This window comes from Epinephelus moara, chromosome 1 (genome assembly GCF_006386435.1).
Source record: "Epinephelus moara isolate mb chromosome 1, YSFRI_EMoa_1.0, whole genome shotgun sequence".
In the NCBI taxonomy this organism is placed as follows: domain Eukaryota; kingdom Metazoa; phylum Chordata; class Actinopteri; order Perciformes; family Serranidae; genus Epinephelus; species Epinephelus moara.
In genome coordinates, this window is record NC_065506.1 from 37,105,311 (window position 1) to 37,128,679 (window position 23,369).

The 23,369-nt window shown below is 39.6% G+C and overlaps 2 protein-coding genes across 2 annotated transcripts; both read right to left on the bottom strand.

Annotated features, from left to right (window-relative positions):
- Nucleotides 1-1,705: 1,705 nt before the first annotated feature.
- LOC126397860 (retinaldehyde-binding protein 1-like) lies at nt 1,706-8,432 on the bottom strand. Its single transcript, XM_050056913.1, has 8 exons — nt 8,357-8,432; nt 6,280-6,321; nt 5,620-5,748; nt 5,295-5,499; nt 4,147-4,325; nt 3,885-4,043; nt 2,611-2,721; nt 1,706-2,507 (listed from the first exon to the last, which is right to left on the bottom strand). The coding sequence occupies exons 2-8, from the start codon at nt 6,286-6,288 to the stop codon at nt 2,361-2,363; spliced, it is 939 nt and encodes a 312-aa protein (XP_049912870.1). The 5' UTR covers nt 6,289-6,321; nt 8,357-8,432; the 3' UTR covers nt 1,706-2,360.
- A 6,310-nt stretch (nt 8,433-14,742) lies between these two features.
- Nucleotides 14,743-22,557, bottom strand: slc39a1 (solute carrier family 39 member 1). The gene is made up of 4 exons (XM_050048120.1): nt 22,271-22,557; nt 20,974-21,104; nt 19,602-19,916; nt 14,743-18,110 (listed from the first exon to the last, which is right to left on the bottom strand). Exons 1-4 carry the CDS (start codon nt 22,383-22,385, stop codon nt 17,757-17,759), a joined length of 915 nt encoding a protein of 304 aa, XP_049904077.1. The 5' UTR covers nt 22,386-22,557; the 3' UTR covers nt 14,743-17,756.
- Between the last annotated feature and the right edge of the window lie 812 nt (nt 22,558-23,369).

The following is a 23,369-nucleotide window of genomic DNA, read 5'->3' on the forward strand; positions in this document are numbered from 1 at the left end:
CTAATGTCTTTACATAATGGTACATAAGCAAAAAACCGGTTTGCTAACAGCAGACATTTCCTGCTAGGTAGCAGACATAACCACAGCAAAGTAGGGGTGTGTGAAAATATCAGTACATTAAGTATCACGATTTTATGTTTTGTGATAGTGTTAATTTTTATTTGATAGTTTACATGTGTTGTGTAGTACTGTAATCTGTCTTCACTCATACAACTCTTCCACTCCCATGTAACAACATATCACGCATGATACAGGGCTGTGATTAATGCAGATCCTACTGCTCTGAATGCATGTCCTGCAGGGAGGGCACTGGCATGAGAGGGGGTACTTGGATTGCAACGGTGTTTGGGTGGGTGGTGTGTGTCAAGTGGCATCCACGAGAATACCACGACCAAATGACACCCATTGGAGCATTGCACAGTAACAAGGGCCCATTTGTTCAAAAATTTTAATTTCAAAATCCTGTGTTTTGCTGTCCAGGATCAGCTAATATATCTCGCTTTTGTACTGTTTTTTCAAAGCAGCACTGGACTGGATCACCCTGGACTGGATCAACCAGTGCTCTAAATGAGACTCCATATCATGATGTAAGCAGTCTGCCATCAAACACACTGCAGTTACCACTTGTTGCCATAGGTGCTGCCAAATACAACAAAACGGAGATCTTTGAGATCTTAATATTTGTTTGATTTTGACAGCTATTTGGGAGATTTCTGTATGGGGACAACATCCTTTTGTTTAAACTTCACTGTACGGAAAGGTTTAGGTGTTAAGTTTGTAAAAAACACACTTTTTTTTGAAGTACAATGAATTTACGGCACAAGCTCTATTTTAAAGTGTCATTTCCTGCTGTAGAGTGAGTGAATTACGGACAGCTACTTAACAGAGATGGCAAACTAGCTGGACAACATGACCGAACACAAGTATGATGTCGAATATATTAACCTGTGTGGACTTGAATTAATGATTAAGGAGAAACCTGGATCCCGTGGATGGACCAGTTGGGAACCACTGTGTTAATAGTTAGCTTAAAATCTATTTTATCACGGTAACTGTTAAACAAATCAAGTGCAAAATTTAAGTAAGTGTTTAAACATTTAACCAAATTAAAGGGTTTTTTTTTTCACATTTTGTTCCCGAAAAACCACCCTGAATCCAGCCTTCTGTGGGATCAGGATTTTTTGGATCAAAGGTAATACTGATCCTATTACAAAGTTTTGAACAACACATACTATTTGTTTGTTCCAGATAAAAAACCAAGACTGGGTTATGTGATCTAATTCAATTTCAGAATCCTTTTACTTTTGAACAATCTATTTTCAAGATCCGATTTAATCCAATATGCGAAATCTGATAAGATTACCTCTGAACAACTAAGCCAAGATCATCAGTTATTCATTTGTCAATGGTTTTAATGTTGTGGCTGGTTGGTGTATGCTCTCTTCGAAGCTAAACTCCAGTGCTAAGGTTTTTTTTAGTGAAAATGCCTGTTTGGGAAGTGCTGAGCATTGGACTGGATAAATGAGACTTGGATTATACTGCACGAGTTGCATGAGAGTTTTAAAGTAAACCAGACTTCATCAAGTAAGCCTGGTTTAACTGGTCATCTATCTTTATGAAACACCTGTCATGTTAGCTAAAATAACAGGAAAACAAATGACAATTTATATAAAACTACACACACACACACACACACACACACACACACACAACTATTTATTTAAACATTTCCCAATCCAATGCAACTTGCAGAGTGGATCTTTGTGGTACAGGAGGCATCTGAGAGTCACAACTCAAACAAGGCTGCTGAGACTCGTTCCATGGCACTGCATCAGGAGGCTCCTGCTCCTAAAACAATAATCAAATGCAGGCGTATCCATCGTCAGTTTTCCCTCTTCATATATTCCCAAACTCCTGAGACTGTGATACTCTTCTGTTCTCACTCAACTGACAGGATCGTAGGCACGAGACTGCTCTGTATGCTGTGAAATTCATCTTTAAGGCAAAGAACAAACCAAACTGAGTCACTCTGGATGTGAGCAACATCATCACATTATCAACTCTCTTGTTTTCCCTCTGCTTGTTATGTAACAATGAATATCAGTGCACATTACCCATCAATTATTCTCTCTGTAATATCTAAACATCCTTTTTCTTTCCATTTATATCACCATATATTAAGTTGTTTCCAAACCATCCCATGCTCCTAACTCTAGATACTTCTTTTTGCTCATAGGAACTGCCTGGATAATAATAAAAAACATCAACCTAGCTTCAGAATAGACCTGATCTGATCACAAAAGAAGCATCTAGGATAAGGACACTATAACTCTTGGGTCTGAGATGTGAGGACTGGTGTTTCAGAGAGCAGTGTCTTCAGAGCCAAAAAGCTTGGTGGCGATGGCCTGGCAGTCTGCGACAGAGGCTTTCCCATCAAAATCTGTCGGCAGGATGTCTGCGTCGAAATCTTTGAAGTAGTTGTCCAGCTCGTCGCCGTGGACGAAGACCTGAGGGGAGGTATGAAGAGAAGTCAGAGGGGATGACTGATGCAACTTGGACAAAACTGGATGTGTGGTTTAGATTAAAGGGTTGATAGTTCTCTGTCTGTACCCTCTCCAGCAGCTTGCTCTTCATAAAGGGTTTGACCACGTTGTATGTGGTGGTGAAGTACCAGGGCTGGTGGGTGACGTGGACCGCCTTGAAGCGGGCAGGGAAAGAGTCCTGCACACAAAGGATTTGGAAAAACAGTTTTGTAGTTGCACATCAAAACATTCTCAGCCTCTTGCATCTGTTCTCTATGGAGGAGTATTAGGGCCAAACATAAAGGAAAAAAATAATGAAGATTAGGAATAAGGCGATTTTTTTTTTTTTACTGGATTTCAAAAATGAAGTTAAAATGTTAATAAACTTGACATTTCAAGATTGAAAAGTCAGACTTTTGACAATAAATCAATCAGTGTTAGTGCATATGGCTGCCTCTAAAAAATGCCATGAAGTGGTGAAACTGTCCTTCAGAACTGGTTTCAGTAACAAGGAAATTATTTCTCTTTTAGCTCATAAACACAGTCTGATAATAAGTGAAGGGATTGTGCTGAAACCCCACAAAGTTAGAGGAGGTGGCTGCATTCATACACACCTTATTCTTGACATTTTAACTTATTTGCAAAATGTTTTAGACATTTTGACTTTATTCTTGACATTGGCCTTATTCTCAAATTATTGACTTTATTCTCGACATTTCGACTTTAGTTTGACATTTTGACGTCATTATCAACAGTTTGATATTACTGACATTTAATCTCAACATTTTTACTTTATTTTCAACATATTTGACTTTATTTTAGACGTTGCAACTTTATTTTTGACATTTCGACTTAATTTCCAACATTTGTACTTTTTTTTGGGGCATTTTGACTTTATTGTCAAAATTGTGACCTTAATGACATTTTGACCTTATTCTCAAAATGTAGACTTTATTTGCAACATTTCAGCCTTATTTTCAACAATTTGACTTTTGTGTATGGCCTGATCCGGCGGGGGAGACTTCAGTCCACACAGATGTCTCTCCTTGGCTCTGCCTTCCCTGTGCTCCTTACTTTTCTATCTGTATTAGCTCTTTCTTACTTTTCTATCCATCTAACCCTCTGGCTCCCACTCGGGCCCCCAGATGGCACTATTACTCCCACTCCCAGTCTTTAGTATGTGCATAGGGAATTGTAACATCTGGTCCTAAATTGAACTCAAGATTTTGACTAGTCTGGCATTTCTATCTTATTCACGACATTTCAACTTTATTCTTGTGATGCAGAAGTAAAAAACAAAACAAAAACAAAAACAAAACTTTTTTCTTATGTCTGACCCTACCACTCTTCCATAGTTCTGACCTGCAGCATGTCCACCATCTTCTTGAGCTCGGCCGGCTTTATTCCCGAGGCGTGCTGCATGGTGAAACCCTTGAAATTCTCAATCAGCACAAAGCCATTGATCTGGGTTTCTTCATTCTCCAGCAGCTTCTCCAGGATCACACAGTACGCTCTTAAGATCTGTTACACACACGCACACACACACACACGCACACACGTTCTTAACAAACACTTGAATTATTTCCTCTTGCAGTTGTGCTCTTTGAAGTCTTTTCACAGCTACCTCATCAAACGTGATCTCCTCCAGGTCCCAGTTCTCGATGTTGAAGAGCAGCACGACGCGGCCATATTTGTCCCTGCTGGGCAGAACCACAGGGTAACCTGCCTCGATGGTGCTGCGGACTGCCTCTGGGGTCAGGTTCTCAAACAGCTCGGGATACTCCTTCCTGAAGCGCACATAACCTAACACACACACACACACACACACACACACAACTGAGAGATCAGCTGCATTCTCTTATTGGCCACTAATGGTTCACAAACCTTTTGTGTACAGTACCAGTGATCAGTGCAGGTTGTTGACATCCCAAACACAATGACACGACTGTGCATCTACAGTGCAGCTCTGAGCCTCTTCATACCAACAAAGCAATTAACCCAGAGAGCTTGTGTGTGTGTGTGTGTGTGTGTGTGTGTGTGTGTGTGTGTATGTGTGTGTGTTCAGGGTTTTTACTCACAAGCAGCAATTAACCCCATGAAACAAGTTCACATTCCCCTCTCACACTCACAGGTTCTGCTTCTATAGACTCATAAATGTGTGTGTTTCCTTTTGCTTCTGTCTCTATGATGACCAAATACTCAGCAAAAAACTAAACTAAAACAAATTATTTATTGGACCTGACCAAGTGATTTCTGTCAGTGTTGGTCTAGATTATTTTTGAGCCAGAGATTTAGTTAGAGTTTTCTTTTACAATAGCATGTCAAGTCCAAAATACATACATGAACAATAAGCAAGTCATAACCAAGTCCGTCTTCTCATAGGAATGTCAAACCAGCCTCTTTTATAATCTGGTCTCCTCTCAGACCGACACAATCAGCACATGTGCTGTGAAGTTCCCAGGAGAACACTGCGAGTTCACAAGTAAAGTAAACTTGCTGTCCTATTTGGAACACAAAGGACGGCTTTGTCAGGGGAAACTCAGAAGCATCTCAAAGCCCCCAATTAATGAACACATGCCTCCCTGTCTCAGTGATGGGCAAGATTCATGCAAACCAGGAGCACAAAAGAGGTCTCACCCTCAATTACTGCAGCTACTGGAAAATGTCTGTAGAAACTGAATCATATCACTTTTGATACCTCAGTTTGTCTCTACAATATAAATGAAACTGAAATCAAGGATGGACTAATAGATGGTCTTTTCTATGACTGACCCTTCATGAGGTCGTGGGCTCTGACAACCTCAAACTTGCGAGCTCTGAGGAAGCGCAGCAGCAGAGAGTCCGGTTTGTCCCCGAAGCGCTCCAGCACCAGCTTGGCCAGGTCGTCTCCCTCTGCTGCTCTCTCCTTCATTATGCCCCGCAGGTCCTTCAGTGATGACGCTCGCCTCTCATCCGTCTCAGTCAGCTCATCCTTCGCCTGGAGGAAACACATTTTCAAAATCACAGGAGCAGGGACACATCAGACAAATGTTGAGGCTGCAGGGATAAAAGTATCAGACCATTCTTAGTTAAACTCATCATATATATGTGTATTTACCTTTTGCACAGTGTGTCCAGGCAGTTTGTGGCATGGCCCAAACACTGGCCCATGATCCTTCACTGTCAAATGCTCCAGTTTAGACCTCATGGCCTGCTCCTCCTCTGACACCATGCGGAAACATCCAGTCTGGATAAATAAGAAAAGCTTTTACAATGTAAAACATCATATCAGTGTATGCAGGTTATTATCAATCATCAGATTTTCCTCTTGAGAAATAAACCACCAAACCAATTTAGCTGAAATCCTCCTTTAAGTTTGTTTTTTACATCACTGTTTCACGCTTTACTGCTTGAGTACTTCACTGGCAGCTTATTACAATGACTTTTACGTTATGAACTAACAACCCAATCTGGAACAGACCCCAAACGATGCACACCAGTGGACGGCTGCTTAATCTGCTTCACATGATTACAGAAGGGACTTCTAAAGCCACTTCTTAAAAACAGCTTAAGCGTCCATCCCAGAGCCAGCATCTACCGGCACAATAACAGCATTAAGCAGCATCATGCGCTGACAGTCAAACTGCAAAGACCTGGTGCTTGTAACCCAGGACCAACCACTGAGGTGAGGCCACACTCTGACAAAGTGGCTCAAACGGAGACAAAGTGACGCTCAAGTGCTCTTTTTCTCTCTTAATTTGTTGCAAAGTAAACTTACAGCAGCCATGGTTGCAGCGTCTCACAGCAGCTTCACTACACACTGTGAACAAAGGAGAGTTGGCACAAACAGAACTTGAACACATCAAACTTTTCTTTCACAGTCGTCCAGACATGTAGTTTGTTCATGTCAGACTTTGTTAAGAAGAAGACATAGTTACTGGTTACAGTTATTGGTGAATTATGAAATCTGCATAATTGGGGGTAGAAAATATGGTTTCTTTTGGTTCAGTGATGTGCAGCTACTGAACGTGAAGAGTGGTTTCTTTAGTCGTCAGTGGAGCAGACATCCTCTTACATAAGACCCCAAAACAATACAGCAACAGAGCAGCACCACCACTCTCCCATAAAACTGAATTACCCAATCTAGTCTGAATTTGTTCCTCATGTGTTGCCATTTTATTTGAATCACGGAGCTAAGCATTCAATTTCTCCAAAATAAATGCCTGATGGTATTTGGAAAAGCCTAAAATATAGTTAAACATCTGATTGAGTCTTTAACCATCCAGTGCAGAACAAAGAGTTGGAGCGCAGCAACCCTGCCCACAGCAGTCAGACTGTACAATACAGAACTGAATAAAACAAAAGATAGATAGCTCAGGTTTTTGGGGGTTCTTCTGTTGCATATTATTGCAGTGTTGTATATTGTTGTTTTTTTTTACTGCATTTATGCTTGGTTGTATGTAAGTGTATGATGTATTGGTGCATGTGTGTACATGTTTTTTTATATATAATTTTTTAGTATGTATAATCATGTAAAGATATAGCTCTACTTTATAAAAAAAATGTAAATTCTGCATCTATTTCATTGTTAACTGTGAGTATGAATGTTAATAAACTCAAACTCAGCTCAAACTCATCTGCTTGCTGCACAGTAAAAAAGAGTTCTGACCCGTTTTTGAAATGTGCGACTGATTTTGTAAAACACAAAACAACATACTGCACAGATAATATGTGCAAATTGATACAAATCTAAAATTTCTTGATGCCATTTTTGATGTGATTAGGAAACAGAGGTGCAACTTATGTACAAAAAAAGAGCTTAAAAATTAAAATCATTAAAATAACACTTATCCTTACACTTATATAATAAAAATGATAATATAATAATAATAATAATCATCATAATACTTTCATTTATTTTTAGATTTATTTAATTTTTATTTTATTTTTATGAATGAATTAATTAAAATACATTTATTTCTTATTTAATTTTTAAATTTTTATTTATTTTCATTTCTTTGTTCATTTATTTAATTTTTTTTTTGTCACTAGTATGCAAATGTATTTATTTAGGACAGGCCTTTGAGATTGGTCATCTTGTTTTTGAGGGGTCCTACTTTATCATAAAGAAACTGAATATTTTAGCCCTCAAATGCTTGAGTAGACTTTTAGCATTTTGAAAATATCTTCAGTACAGCAGTTAGTGTTTTTTTTTTTCCTTAAACCCTTCTGAGTTTTTAAACGGTTACTGGGTATTGATTTTTTTTTTTTTTTAAATCAGATGCTTACTTCTGTGACTTGAATACATGCGAAGCACAGACTCGAGCTGTACTCTTCATAACTGCTATCTAAAAACATTTGCTGGACAAAGTACACAGTGTTATTGATTGAGTATATCACTGAAAGTTAAAAAAAAAAAAATTCAACATTTTAAAAAACATATTTGGCACAAAAAATAATTTTGTGTGGCAGAAAGCCAAATACTGATGTTGATGTTAGTTAATTTAAAGTCTTTTAACCATGAATCATGACTCTGAAGCTCCTCTACAGCAAAATATGTGACCGTGTTAATCCACCATTGAGGGGGTTAAGACTTTCAACAGGTACATCAAACAGTGCAATAAACAAAACATATAATGTATAGACACTGATTTTAGACACTTTATGACACATTCATATATTAGAGTAAACTGGTTATCAAAGGTCATTCAATATCCAATGAATACAACTATTGTTTATCAACTATCTTTTAATAATCAGACTAAACAGTGTATAATACTGACAGTGCTCATCATTCATCTTTATTTCCTGATCTATCTGAGGCTTATTTAGACTAAAGAGCAGAGCAGACTTACCTTTAAGCAGACGGGGTGAGAGGAGTAGACGGAGTGGCAGAGGAGACAACAAGAGGACAGAGGATCAGGAGGGGAGGAGTTATTGAAAACGTCACTCAAAGTAGGATTAAAATGACACAGTGGATTACAATGAGTGGCTAATCTATACCATGCAAACTGTGAAATGAAGGGGGAGCTGGGATGGAGGAGGAGAGGTGTGTCGGTGAGGACCATCACTGGTTGTACGGTGGTCCTGAGACCAGTAAATGTAAAAATGAGACCAGGCTGAACATATCTGTGGTTTGAAGAAACATACAGTGCCAACATTTTGCTCTGGCAACTGGGCTGCGCCAATATTTTAAACAAATGAGCAAAACAGAAAGCAAAAGAAAATGCAATGACATTTCTGAAAACACAACAAAATTAGAAAAAAACTACAAGAAGATTTGTAATTATCATGATTTTTGTGTTTCTTATTCATGGTTAGGTGGGTTAGGTATTTACCTCCGAAACATCATGTTGTATGAAATGAGAGAATTTCTTTTTCTCACTGTCGTCTCTAACACATCGCTCCTGTCATCTGTTCATACTGGAAGTTAACCCACCACATGTGACATGAAAGGTGGGATTAGAGCTTGATACTGTTGTGCTTGTGGAAATGTCATATGAGAGAGACGACCACCTGTGAAACAATCACACGTTCACATCACACATTCCTCTCTGCACATTCTTTGAAATCCTCATCAGAGGGAACGCTTTGTTTTGGGACCCAGATTATAGATTACTCATCCATGATTGCACAACATCAGACAGCATGCGTCTCTTTTACTCATTAATTACAGTGATGGAGAATCAAATCAAGTTTGCTTTTCATTTTTGGACATTAGTGCATCATTACCTCCCTCTTTGTTAGTTATTGGAGTGAAGAATTTTGATGTCATTTTTGCTTTACTTGCAGAGATGTACATTTTTAGCCATAACGTTGACTTTAAGTTTCATGTGAAACACAAACACCAGTTGCCTCAGTATCTTGCCCAGGGACATTGAGCCACAGCTGCCTCAAAGCCATGTGCTTCATCCTCCCCTCCACTAAGTTGTCTTATTCGCTCTTTATACTAGGTATAGCCTGGTCTGCCTCATACAGACGCTAAAGGGTGCATTGTGCGTCCATATCTGACTCGAAGGACCATTGACTGAATGGTGTCAGTGGGAGTGAGACCTGGCTGAGCCATGCCAATGGCGTGATAGTTGGCCAGTTGGTCTTCTACCTCCAAACTGAGATAGTCTATAAAATCTTAGGTGAACTGAGGATGAGGATGACTCCTTCTGACTTTTGTGATCCCCCGACTTTTCCCCCAATGTCACCAGAAGATTCACGTTTGGTTTTAAGTGAAATGTCTCAACAACTAATGGATAGTTTGCCATGAAATTTGGTACAGAAATTCATGTCCACCTCAACATGAATTGTAACAACTTTGGCGGCCCCCTAATTTTCGTCTAGCGCCATCATCAGGGGAAAAACGTAATTTTTTCAATCAATCTCATTCCCATCAACCTCAGCTTTACTTCGTGTTTAGTAGCTTGCTAATAACAAATGTTAACATGATAAAAGGCTAAACCAAGATGTGAACATGGTAAACATTATCTGATAAACACTGGCAATTTAGCATTAATTGTAAGCATGTTAGCATGTAGCTCAGAGAACCACTGTGCTTTGTGAAGCTGCTAGAACGGTTGTCAACTTTCAAGGTTCATTCACATGTTCTGTGTTGTAGCCTACTTGTTGATTAATTTTACTTTGCCTTTACCTATATAGATCTATTTCCATACTGTGCTTTTGATTAATTTAGATTTTGACATTTCACAATCTTATATTGATCATTCTTGTTTGTCATTACATTTTGGTAAGTATTACACACCTCCCTTAGGCGGCCCTATGGGGCAAACAACACTTCACCATTGACCCAAATCAACCACAGGAGACACCTTTGAAACATTTAAATTAATGGTAAATAGACTGCACTTGTATAATGCCTTTTTAATCATCCAACCACCTGTAGTGCTTTTATGCTATGTCACATTCACCCATTCACACACTAGTGGCCGAGGCTACTGTGCATGGTGCCACTTGCTACTCATCCCATGGATGCATCGGCATGCAGATTGGAGGAGCTGGGGATCGAGCCACTGATCTTCTCATTAGAGGACAACCTGCTTTACCTCTGAGCCACAGCCACCCCTAATGGGTTTATCAGCATAAGACATGCAAACAAGTCAATAAAATCCCAGTCTCAGAGGCAGTAAGGCCAGCAGTCCCCACACCACAGGCCTCTCTCCTGCAACCGTGCAGGAGCGCTTAAACATCTCTTCCCCTGGCCAGGTGCACCTTGTTAGGCCATGCAGCACACCTGGGCAGGGCAACAGGAGAGGGAAAAAGGACAACATTACAGGAACACATGCAGCCATAAGACTTGTAAGAAACTTATTTTTATTCATGTATTTATGCGTATACTCTCTTTTCCTTTTTATGTATCAAGATGTCAGTGATGATTCTGAATCATCAAGGTTTATCTAAAAGTAGTGACACAGCAGGACATGCTGTTTTATCCTTTAAAAAGTCTTCCACAGAGTGCTGCATTATTTATGTAACTGAAAAGTTTTTAATGACCAGTCGTGGCTCGCATACTTTTCTCTTCCCTCTTGACATTGTGCGCCATGAAAAAGCAGAGCTCATGTAGTCTCATAGGACGTAATCTGCATCATGTCTGAGGGAGCAAAAGGGGAGAACACAGTTGAGTGCCATCACTGAGCTGATAGAAGAGGTTAATGAGCTGTGGGTGAACAGAGGAAATGTCCGTCCCACACTGGAGCTGGAGGCTCTGCTGGGTCGCCCTCCTCCACACACTGAGGCCTCTGTCATCCAGAGCTGGCAGACTTACTGTACGCTGCTATTGTTCCTCCAGCAGCACCTCTCATTAGTGAACGCTCATGAATGACCTCCTATTCCCTTGCAAACACAAACAGGGGTTAACAATGCCTCCATGTATCACATCAGACATGGCCATACAAGCCTCTGGTATACAGTTAAGGTCTTTGATGTGAAGGAATTTCTGCCAGTTATGTCACCCTGCAAGCCAACAAATAGGCCTGTATGAATACAAAAATGATCAGTGCAGTATACATGGTTTATTCATCAGATGACTGATAAGCACTCAGCATTGAAATAGAGAAAGATTTACAAATCTAAACCACTATTTAAATAAAAATTAAATAACTTAATTATTGCAACAGTTCTGTTGAGTTTTTCCACTAGTGTCAGACTTTCTAAAGTCTGAAGTCTGAAGACAGTAAGGACTTCGCCCCTAAATCAAAAATATAAATTTTTCCTCTTTCCTGTAGTGCTATTTATCAGTCTAGGTTGTTTTGGTGTGAGTTGCAGAGATGTATGCCTTCTCTTAGATATAATGGAACTAGATAGATTCGGCTTGTGGCGCTAAAAGCGCCAAAAAAATACATTTGAAAAACTCAAATACCCAACTGCTCGCCAACTGTATCACCGTGCAGAAGGAAGTATGCATCTACTCATGGATGAGCAGCTCGTGCTTGTGACAGCACCAGAAGTAAACATTAATGGCGTCCCCCTCAGGGACTGCTCATTGTTCAGTAAGCCCAAAATTCTGAAGCCCCATTAGTTCGAAAAATGTTCCACTGGACTGAAAGCGCATTTCTCCGACAGCTGGTTATCCCAAAAACAAACACCCATAGCTCCAGAGTCCCATCACTCTGAAAATACGCACTCCCTGCAGTTAGACAGCCCAATTGCCAGAAAAAAAGTTTGCATTGTACATTTCATCAAACCACAAATACCTTGCATTTGTCAACACCAATGTGGTAAATGTGTGGTTAGGTTTGGGCACAAAAAAAGCACCTGGTTATGGTAATGTTTTGGGTTCAAACACACAAGTTTGGTGGCACAAAGTTGCTGGAAAAGCAGGGACTGTTCAATGAAATACACCTGGGTTTGGTGACTCAAACAGTACTGGAAAAACCTGCAAAAGGTTGGTAAAACCACCTGGGATTGATGGCTCAAATGTGGCTAAGAAATGCTGCAAAGGGATGGTAAAATATCCAATATTGATGGCTTAAAGCTATAGTGCGTAACTTCTACAGGTCCGTAAATGTCCGTTTCACCCAAGCCACTACTAGAGGAGATGACACAATGCTGATTAAGCCGATTGGCTCCTCTACCATCTCGCGGTATTTTTCAATATATATCATTTTAGTGTGCGTGTCAACCGGCGACATTCCCGCGCTGGCACACAGGAAATGCTTCCTCACAACAAGAAGGGAGGGGGAGGAAGAGCGGAGAGGTAGAGCGCAGGTAGAAAGAGAAAGCAACATGGTGGAGAAGTGGCCGAGACACAGTTCAGAAGTGGATCCTACCACAAAGGCAAGTGTTACTCTGTGTACGGTGTGTGGCGACTGGCGAGTGTTACTCTGTGTACATGGAAGTGCCGCTGGCTTATTAGTTGTAATAACGCATTATCCGCTGGGAGGCGACAGAAGTTACGCACTATAGCTTTAATGCCAGTGAAAAACACCACGAAAGGGCGGAAAAAACACAGCTGAAAAACGCCTGGGACTGTTTGCTCAAACGTTACTGGGAGACTGAAACTAACTGCAGGGAGTGTGTATTTTCACAGAAACAGGACTTCAGAGCAATGGGTGTTTGTCTTGGGGATAACGGGCTGTCAGAGAAATGGGCCCTCGGTCCCATGTGACATTTTTCAGACTAACTCAATAGTGCTAGGTGAGCTGGCAGTCAATGCACGCTTCTTTCTGCGTGGTGATATGGTTGGTGGGTGTAGTATGGCGAAGAGAAAAAAATTCCTACTGTACATTGAACAGCTCACAACAAGGTCTGTGGATCATCTTGAGTAACTGGGTCATGATTTCTAAAAGGAGACATTGCTGTTAAGTTGTTCAAATGTATTTTTTTTGACACTTTGAGCACCACAAGCCATCTAGTGCCATCTAGTTCCATTATATCAGACAGAAGGAAGACATCTCTATCTCCAACACTCAGCAACTCACAACAAAACAATCTAGATTGATAAATAGCACTACAAGTGAGAGTAAATTTATGTCTTTTTGATTTTTGGGTGAACTGTCCCTTTAAAATCAGAAGAATGTTTTACATTGAAAGAAAAAGAATCATTAATCAATGATCAATTAATTTCCCCGTAAAAGAAGAAATTAAGTGAGGGTTGAAAAGTTATTGTGAACTGTAATATGTCACTAAAAATATTACTCTAGTCCTCCAATCTTCATTCATTCATCTTCTAACCACTTCATCCTCTTGAGGGTCGCGAGGGGGGCTGGAGCCTATCCCAGCTGACATTGGGCGAGAGGCAGGGTACACCCTGGACAGGTCGCCAGACTATCACAGGGCTGACACATAGAGACAAACAACCATTCACGCTCACATTCACACCTACGGGCAATTTAGAGTTATCAATTAACCTAGTCCCCAATCTGCATGTCTTTGGACTGTGGGAGGAAGCCGGAGTGCCCGGAGAGAGCCCACGCTGACACGGGGAGAGCATGCAGGCTCCGCGCAGAGGGGCTCCCACACCCGGGATCGAACCGGCAACCCTCTTGCTGTGAGGCGACAATGCTGACCACCACACCACCGTGCCGCCCCCCCTCCAATCTTTCCTCTGTGAAATACTGTCCTTATTGAGACAGACGATTAATCTGACTATCAACACTCCCACCTAGTGGCTTCAGCCATCTGCTGCCACATGAAAGCAAAGCCCCCACAAACCCTCATCAGAAACACTCAGCAGCGGGTTAATACTGTAATTCAGTTTAAATTTTGGTTTGAAAGTGGAGTAAGGGAAGTAAAATCTGTTAAATATGAATTTAAATGGTGCACTGACAACAGGTTCACTGGCACCAACACATAAAGGTTGATCACACATTTCATCCCCAGTGATTACACACTGCCCTTATGAACATATTAGTGTATTTAGTACATTTCAATTCATGATTAATGTACCTAAAGTGTGATTTTTCTGACATAGTATTAAACATAGTGTGCTATATATAACAGATATGTGAAAATAACTTAAGTGCAGTTAACCATGCTATTTTGAGACACAAATAACCTGCAATTAAGTGAATCGATGTAATAGTTTTAACATGTAAATTATATGATCTAATATTGTATAGACACCAATGATTATATTGTGTGTTATTATACAGGAAATGTTGGTTTAAAATACTTTGAATATGTATATATTGTTAAAGAGAGAGTAATTAGAGTAAAAACTGAAGTTGTATTTAAAGAACAGCCCCATCAAGCAGAATCAACTTTTGCACAACACAAACAAGCACGCAGAAAATTCCTCTTTTATCTTTACTCTGATCAAGTTTACACAACAAACAACAGAGTCATCTCCCATGAGATTAATAAGGCACAAAATAATATATGTAGGTCTACATATAAAAAGACAGTTGATGTTTGTGTAGCGTATGAACAAATTATTTTTTACACATTATAATGCACCAGGTGGTATTCTGACAACAAACAAAAACAAAAATATGCATTAACAACACTGGAGTGAAAGCTGTGGCATTCCTTTTGGGAACAGTTATCAGTTGCATTAGTCTTAGTCAGACTTTTAACAAAAAAAAAGTTGATAATTTCCACATCTGCCCAAAATATGATGAAGTGGCACTGGCAAAACTGTTGTTGCTGACATGCACAAGTTTTTCTTGACAACCAACTCACACCTTCCAACTTCCTCCTATTTGCTGTGATGAGGAAACAATCTGATCTTCACATGACTGACTTCTAACTGAACAAGACACCGTTTACAACTATGACTTCATACATAGACTCAATATACTGGTTCACTTGGAGTGTAAGCAGGCTGAAAGCACAGATACTGGACCTTTTTAACTGCCTGCTATACTGTTTGAATTGTACTGTTTTTACTTATTCCTCAGTTTACACCTGCTTTGTTTACTCTACATATATAACACGTGTGGACAATGTACAATACAAGTTTTGGCTCTCGGCCTGCACCATAGCTTAAGACTGAATTAATGTACCCAATGTGCCGTACTGTGGTTTCCTGCTTGGTTTGATTTCTATCTTGTACCTCTCTTTGTGCTGATATTAAAAGCTTCTGTATCGTCTGAAATCAAAACTGAGAAATAAAAGCATTACACATGGAGAAAGTGTTTCAAAGAAGCAGTACAGACAAAGTGTCAGAACAGAACAAACTGGAACAAAGGTCAACATCATGTAAACAACAGTGATCAGCTTGTTTTAACAGTTGGTTGTTTAAAGCCATTTTAAAGCCATGTTTAATTCAAATTCCCATTTGTGAAGATAATCACTGACTATGTTTACATGCACAAAATATTCAGTTTTTTTGCCCTTATTCTGAAAAACACAGTATTGCTACTGAGCTGTTACATGGCTAATGAAAATGAATATTCCACTAATATTCTCGTTTACATGCAGCCGTGCATATTTCGATTAACGTGCCATAACCAAGCGGCAACCTCTGGTACAGAAAAAGGTTTTGGTCTCTATAGCAAATTTCAACATTCATGACAACTGTACAGGGAGTGTATGTTTTTTAATAACTCACGCGTTTATATTTTATCAAGGCTTAGAGTTACACATAATTAAGGACGGGCTGCTTTGACTGACAGGCTGTCTGCCTCTAGAGTCCTCAGCCTCTCAGTCAGATCCATCCCTTGCTCCTCCACAGTGCCAGCCTCTTGCCCAAATATGGTCACTTCTGGCTCCAAAAAAAACAAGATGGCGACAGCCTAAGTGCCAAACCTTGAAGCCTCAAAGGAGTCCACAGACTAATGGGTGACGGCAGGGTTTGAAATTAACTTTTTGTTCCACCTACCACTGTGGCTGGTGGATTCCACACTCCTACCAGCCACAGCGACTTGCCTATTTTACCAGCATTTGACAGGTGGCTGGAGCTAATTTCAACCCTCGGTGTCGCTATAGAGGCTACGCCGATCAGTTTTAGGGTCTACGGCACTAACATGCTGTTTATCACATCAAAATATGAAAAAAAATGGAAGCGCTAGAGTCGCTCGTCCTATTTTGCATCTTTCCACTGGTTGACCGTGTGAACACAGCCTCCCTCTTTCATTCCACCAACCACCTTCTTGAAAAGTTAGGTGTTGCAATATTTGTGCATATAAAAAAACTGTTCATATCAAAGACTTTCATAATATTTAAAAGTAGGAGTGTTTCTTCTTCTGACCTGAAATGTGGGCATGCATCTCTACCCTAGCCCTGCAAACTTTTGATTTGTGCTCACCGTATCCATGAAAACACACAGAGCTGACCATAAACAGGCAAGAGGCTGTGTGTTGCAAATTGCGGTAAAAACCCCAACTGAGACACACATTACATGTCTTATACAAGTCTTAATTGGAAAATGCTTCATTCAGAAATAGGCGTATTTCGAAACATCCAAACAGAATATGCTGTTTACATGATCCATACCATATTCTGAATTCTGTCATGTTCAGAATAACAGTGAAATATTAGCGTGCATGTAAACACATTTTTTCCCGTCATTGCCATTCTTTGTTTTAGCATGCAGCTTCTCAAGGCATCAGGAAGTCAGTTTACATTTACACTAATTTACTGGACAAATGAACGAAATGTTGATATTCTAGTTTATAATGAGAAATAAAAGCAGCCTAATTCTGGAAACTACATCTTAAAGCATTGCACTAAAATGCCAGTGAATAAACACCAAGAATAACAATTCAAATATGCCAGCCATGCAGCTGAGCCTGTAGTAAAGAAGGTACCGTATAAAGTACTTCAACAAAAGGCACAAAGAGTGCTTTTTGGAAAGAGAAGCTTCCCATTTGACTTCAGATAAAATGTAAACATGAAAGATGTGGAGTTACTGATATACTGGCATGCTTAAAGGGTATCATATACACACAACATGGCCCTTTGTTTCCAGTGGTTTCCTCAATAGTGTCAAAGGTCAGTGGCTCTGGTTTGTTTTTTCTGCAGGTCCAGAGCATGTTTCAAAACATCATTCAGTGATAATGAGGGGACTCAGTGATAAGACACTTCTTTCCCCTGTGATTCTCCAAAGTTAGCATTGCAGTAAATGGTACCTGTTTACATAAAATCCTCTTAAAAAGAAATGGCATATACATAAATCATCCAAACTCCTCCTTTTTTAAAAGTATATGAAGCATAATAAAACGTTGTCATGCTCCCTTTGACATTAAAAACTCCAGAGTTAAACCTTCTTCTTTTCTGATAAAGATTGTCTTTCTGTACAAAGTCAAGTCTTAGTGAGCTGCGGTAGTTGCCACAAAGCATCCAGGTCACAAACGACGACCGGCCTCAGCCCATAAACGTCAGAGATGCCATGATGCTGAAGCCCAGCAGAATGAAGAGCACCTTGAGAAGCTGCTTCCCGGGAGAGTTGAGCTCGTGTGGGAGGATCTCCAGGAAGGTGATGTAGATAAACGTCCCTGCAGCAAGCCCCTCCAGGATGGCCTGGACCAGCGCTCCAGCTTCCAGCTGAGCCTCCATCACACTGATGCCGATGGCGATGCCTATAGGCGACATCACGGCGAACACTCCGATGTAAGCAGCCACCCACAGTGGAGCAACTGCGCTCTGGACCAACTTCACCGACAGGCTGAACACTATGATGCTCTTGTGGACAAGTATGGCGATGCAGATCTCTAATACCTGGAGAAGACAAAGAGGTGTTATGGTTATTTCTGCCTCCTTCAATAGCTTCTATATAAACACAAATAATCCATCCAGTCATCCATTTTCATCCACTTATCTGGGGCCGGGTCATGAGGGCAGAAGGCTGGGACGTGCCCAGAACACATCTAATGGGAGGCGCCCTGGAGGCATCCTGATCATATGCCCGAACCACCTCAGCTACTCCTTTTGATGTGATAGAGCAGCGGCTCTATTCCAAGCTCCCTCCAGATGTTTGAGCTCCTCACCCTATCTCTAAGGCTGAGCCCAGCCACCCAACAGAGGAAACTCATTTTGGCCGCTTGTATCTGCGATCTAATTCTTTCCGCCACTACCCAGAGCTCATGACCATAGGTGAGGGTTGGGACGTAGATGGACCAATAAATTGAAAGCTTCGCCTTCCAGCTCAGCTCCCTCTTCACCACAGCAACCCAGCATAGTGCCCGCATCACGCCACAATCCAAATATCAAATGTTAATGTTTTTGAATATAAAGGCTGTGTTAAATAGGACAGGGCAATATGACAATATATTCTACAATATAATATAGATGTGAAGATTTTTGCTATGCTGTTTATAGCATGATAACTGTGTCTAAGCAACTTGGTAAGAAATGTCCAAGAAACTGCAAAAATAAATAACTAAAATAAAATAAATAAATAAATATTTTAAATAAATAAATCAAATAAAATTATTTTTAAAAACTATGGGGGAAAAAGCTAGGGAAAACTATACTCTAAATTATTATATTATTATTACATTTTAATGTTATTTTCCAGAATTATTCAAATTTTTAAGCACTCTTTCCTGGTCTTTTCCTTAATTGTTTGTTTTTAACTTTCTTCCTTTCTTTTCTTTTCTTTTTTTCTTTTTTTTTTTTTTACAAATTTTCTTGTTTGTAATTTTCTCTTTTTCTAATGTCTTGGTAAATTTTTTGATCGTTTTTTCTTTCATTACTCATTGCCTCCTTCCCATGTTTTAAAAGAGATATGCAATTTGGTTGCAACTTGTTTTATCTGAGTGATGTCTGCTTTATTATGTCTCATTCATAGTTTATTGTTTGATTGTTCTAACCTATATTACTGTTCTTTGACCCCTTGTTTTAGTGTTTTATATTCAACCAATCCACTCGCAGTCTAAATAGAGACGTTTTCCAGCTGAACACACACATAACACAATTACATGTAGATGAAAAGTCCTGAGGGAACACTGATAGTTTTCTCGGACTGCAGGCTGTCTTGTGACCAGAAGACACTGATCTGACTCTCATGACAGTGAGATTCCTTTCCTGTCAAAGCGTCCTGAAGCTATAAACTGAAACGCTGCTTTCTTCTGGCAACATGAGAGCGCTGTGAATATGATTCCAACTTTATTTGTGCAGCACTTTTCTGAGAAAATATGGATATCAACAATGCTGGATTTAAAATACTTCAAAAGTAGTTTTGATGCACAAAGCAAAATCTCCTCTTACCTTTGAGTCAGTGCTCTGCAGGCCGATAGCAAGACCCTCGAACACCGAGTGGAGTGAGAGGGAGAGGAAGAGCATGAAGGAGCGAAAGGGGGAATGAGCCTGAAAGTCAACATGGACATGGTGGCTGCTGCTCTCCAGATCAGGGCTTGTTCCATGGCCGTGTCCATGCCCGTGCCCATTTCTGTTGTCCTGTATGAGGGGTGCCCTCTCCTCGTGAGACCCTGCCCTCTCCCGACAGTTCAGGACAAGCCTTTCCAGTATGAGGACGGTGAAGAAGCCGGCAGCCATGATGAATTCTGGGAGGGGGAAATTGCTCTGTTCGAGACCAACACCAAAAGAAAGTCAAGAATTAGGACACAGAGATTGTAAACAGTTACTGCACTTGCTTTAGATGTAACATTTTTAGACATCCCCTCTTTGATGACTGATCCTGTGCATACTGTACTGTAATCTGTTTTATTTTTGAAGAATACAGTTACTGCAAAGTTTTTGTAGTGTCTGCCGGTGTCTGGCTTTTTTTTGATAATCAAGTAAAAACACTGAACTGGTTCCAGGTCCTCAAATGTGTTGCTTTGTTTTTTTATCAGTTTTCTATAATTGTGAATTGAACACTTTGGGATTTTGGACTACTGGTTATACAAAATGAATCATCTGAAGGGGTCAACTTGGGCTCTAAGAAATTAAGATGTGCATTTTTTACTACTTTCTTACATTTTACATACTAAATGATTAATAGATTAGAAAAAAATACAATAAATACAGGGCTCAACAGTAACAGTTCCCATTGGCTCCCATTTTGAGAGACCACTTTTTAATATATATAAAAAAAATAGGGACAGCAAACAGCAATAACACCAAAAATAATTATGTTTTTTTATGAATGACTGGAGGGCCATCCAGGCATGCTGAAAAAATATAGAAAAATGAGGAAGGAAATATTAAAAAGCCTTTATTGTAGTGGCTAAATCATTAAAAGAGCCAATATTTCGACCACTGCAGGTCTTGGTCAGGGCTTTAAAACCATTTTTCTTTTAAATATTTTATATGTTTGTTGCACTAGTGATAATTAAATTATGCTGTTACAGTCAGAACTGGAACCAGACAACGCTGCACATACTTTGGTGTGTTTACTCGTGTGTGCCCATGCATTTTAGAGACAGTGGCAAAGCAAATAAGTTGCATTTAAGATTCAAATCCTGTGAGGTATGAGAAAAAGATTTCTGTTTGGTTACTGTAATAAAGCTTTTAAGCATTCTTTAATATCATATTTTCATTAATATGCTGACATATGACTTCATAGTATCTTAATTACTTCAAATATAAGGTGACTAATGGCAACAACATTTTTAGTCCAGTCCAGACTTGGACATACCTCCACCTTCTGAGAATCCAGCGCGGCGTTGATGTCTGACAGATAATCTGGAATGATGTCGAGCAGACATGCTGCCAAGAAAACGCCTCCAGCAAAACAGCTGATCAGACTCAGGACTGTGCGATGGGTTTCTGCAAATGGAAAGACAAAACATCTCTTATGTCTCAACATGAACTTACACACAATGGTGTCAGCCTCAGTTATGTTTTTCTCTGCTTTCTTGCATTTCTCAGAAGAAAATCTATTTATAAATCAGGAGTCTCTCTGTGAAGTAATGGGCCATTTTACATTTTATTTAGCTTCTACTATCTACAACCAAAAATACAAACCATTATTACTAAATTGGCCTATAAGTGATTAGTGGTACATCTCAGACATGGATGAAGTCACTGCCATCCTTCCAAGGTTAAACTAACTGCTGAAGGATCATGTGCTACATCATGAGTATGAAAGCATAGGCGTCTAAATGACTCAGCAGAACACTAACACACACAAAGGGATACTTTCACTTCCGTTTAAGAAAGTCCTTCACACACACATCCTTGTTCTGACTGTTTTACATACTAAATGTGACCATGTGACCACATGCCAACAAGTCTTTGGGGCTCCATCCCTGTCAGGTGACTCCAAGAGGGATAAGGGGGATTACTGAACTTAGGCTACACATTTAGGTTTGCATAAATAATAATGACAATGTAATGGGGCGGTAATAAGTAATCAATGTTAGATCATCACATATGCAAATAGTCTACCAAAAGAAACATTAAAACATTTTTTTTGCACAGAATGATGACTGTTTGAATTATTATCAGTGATTAAAACCCACCACACCCTCTGTAATGGCTCCATTAACGGCTTTTAAATCACAGTCGTTAATTGCCTTAACAACACTATCTACAGCTAAAACATGTGATTCATTGAGACAGACGGCTGCTGAAGCCGCTATCTGAGATCCTGTAACTTCCGCTCGTCTTCGGCGGGACCACTGCAACAAACTCCATTAAACCTTCAGGCAATTTAATGTTGATTTGATTGTCTGCAAACGGTTTCACACCGAATATCAGTAATTAAAGCTGGGAATTAATCAGTCACTTTCCCTTTGTAGTTCGGCATAAGTGTAATAAGCAACAAGTCATCCAATGAAGGTAAAACAGTGAATTTGTTCGCCATGATCCACATTGTTTATCATAGATTGGAGGCGATTTTAACGTCCCCTCTTCTTTAAAATATGCATATAACAGTGATATATAGAACACAAATGCTAACGTTAGCTAGGTATGTTATAATATTTACCAACCTGTGCCGTTTGTGTCTCTGAACCATTTGACTCGAGCAGGGATAAATCCAAAAAGAAGAGTTAGGAGCAACAGACCGATCAGAGCGCCTATTTTCACCTGGAGCAGAAAGTCCATTTTGCAGCATAAACCTGTTAAAGATTGAGACTCGCTTCCTCACTGTACTGTCATTTGATTAACTGTGAAAGGAGCCGGTGTTCGCCGACCGATACGTTGATAAATTTCACTGAAGCGAGAAGCTCAGCGAGCAGCAGCCACCACCGATGTTGTTATTTGGGAAGTGGCTGACCGTTCTGGCGACGGTAGCCGAGAAGGGTCAAAATAGGTTATCGCGAAAAAGATACAGGGCGTTCCAAAAGAAGTCTCTTTACCAGCCCTCTTTACAGAACACATATAAAGTGTATTTAGCAGCTAGTACTTGTAGTGATCTCATTAGGTGTTTTATTTTGCTTGTGTTAGAGCTGTGTATTTTTATTTTGTTTGTTTTTTTGTGCTATGTTGTCTGTCTGTAACTTTATGTTGCTGCCTGTCTTGGTAAGGGACACTCTGGAAAAAGAGATTTACTAATGTCAAGAGTTTTTTTTCCTGATTAAATAATCGTTAAATAAATAAATAAATAAAATAGTATTGACTGTTAATCTGCATTTCTTTTTCTTTTATCAGAGCTGTAATAAAAAATCATTGGTGGAAAAAAGTAGATCTCCCCCATATATAGATAAAATAAAATAAAATAAAAAAATATCCTGCACAAATCTGCAGACTATTCATTTTATTGACTTTTTTTGTAATTATTACTTTTTGTGCAATATTGAATGATTTTATTTTAAACCATGTGAGAAGTTTAGAGATCAAGTCTCTCATTAGTGGTATTTTTTATCAACTCATACACACCAGAAATGTGACAAGGGGCCTAGACACTGCTCTAAAAGAATTAAAAAAAAATAACAAGAAGAAAAATGAAACTTCTATGAATCCTATTTCCTTGTTGTACCAGTTCAACAGGTTACATTATGTTTGGTGTGACTCTTGTTATGGTAGGCTATAATATCTTTTTTCCGTCTCTGTAATCACTTTGCTCTTCAATATATTTTTAAGTGGTTC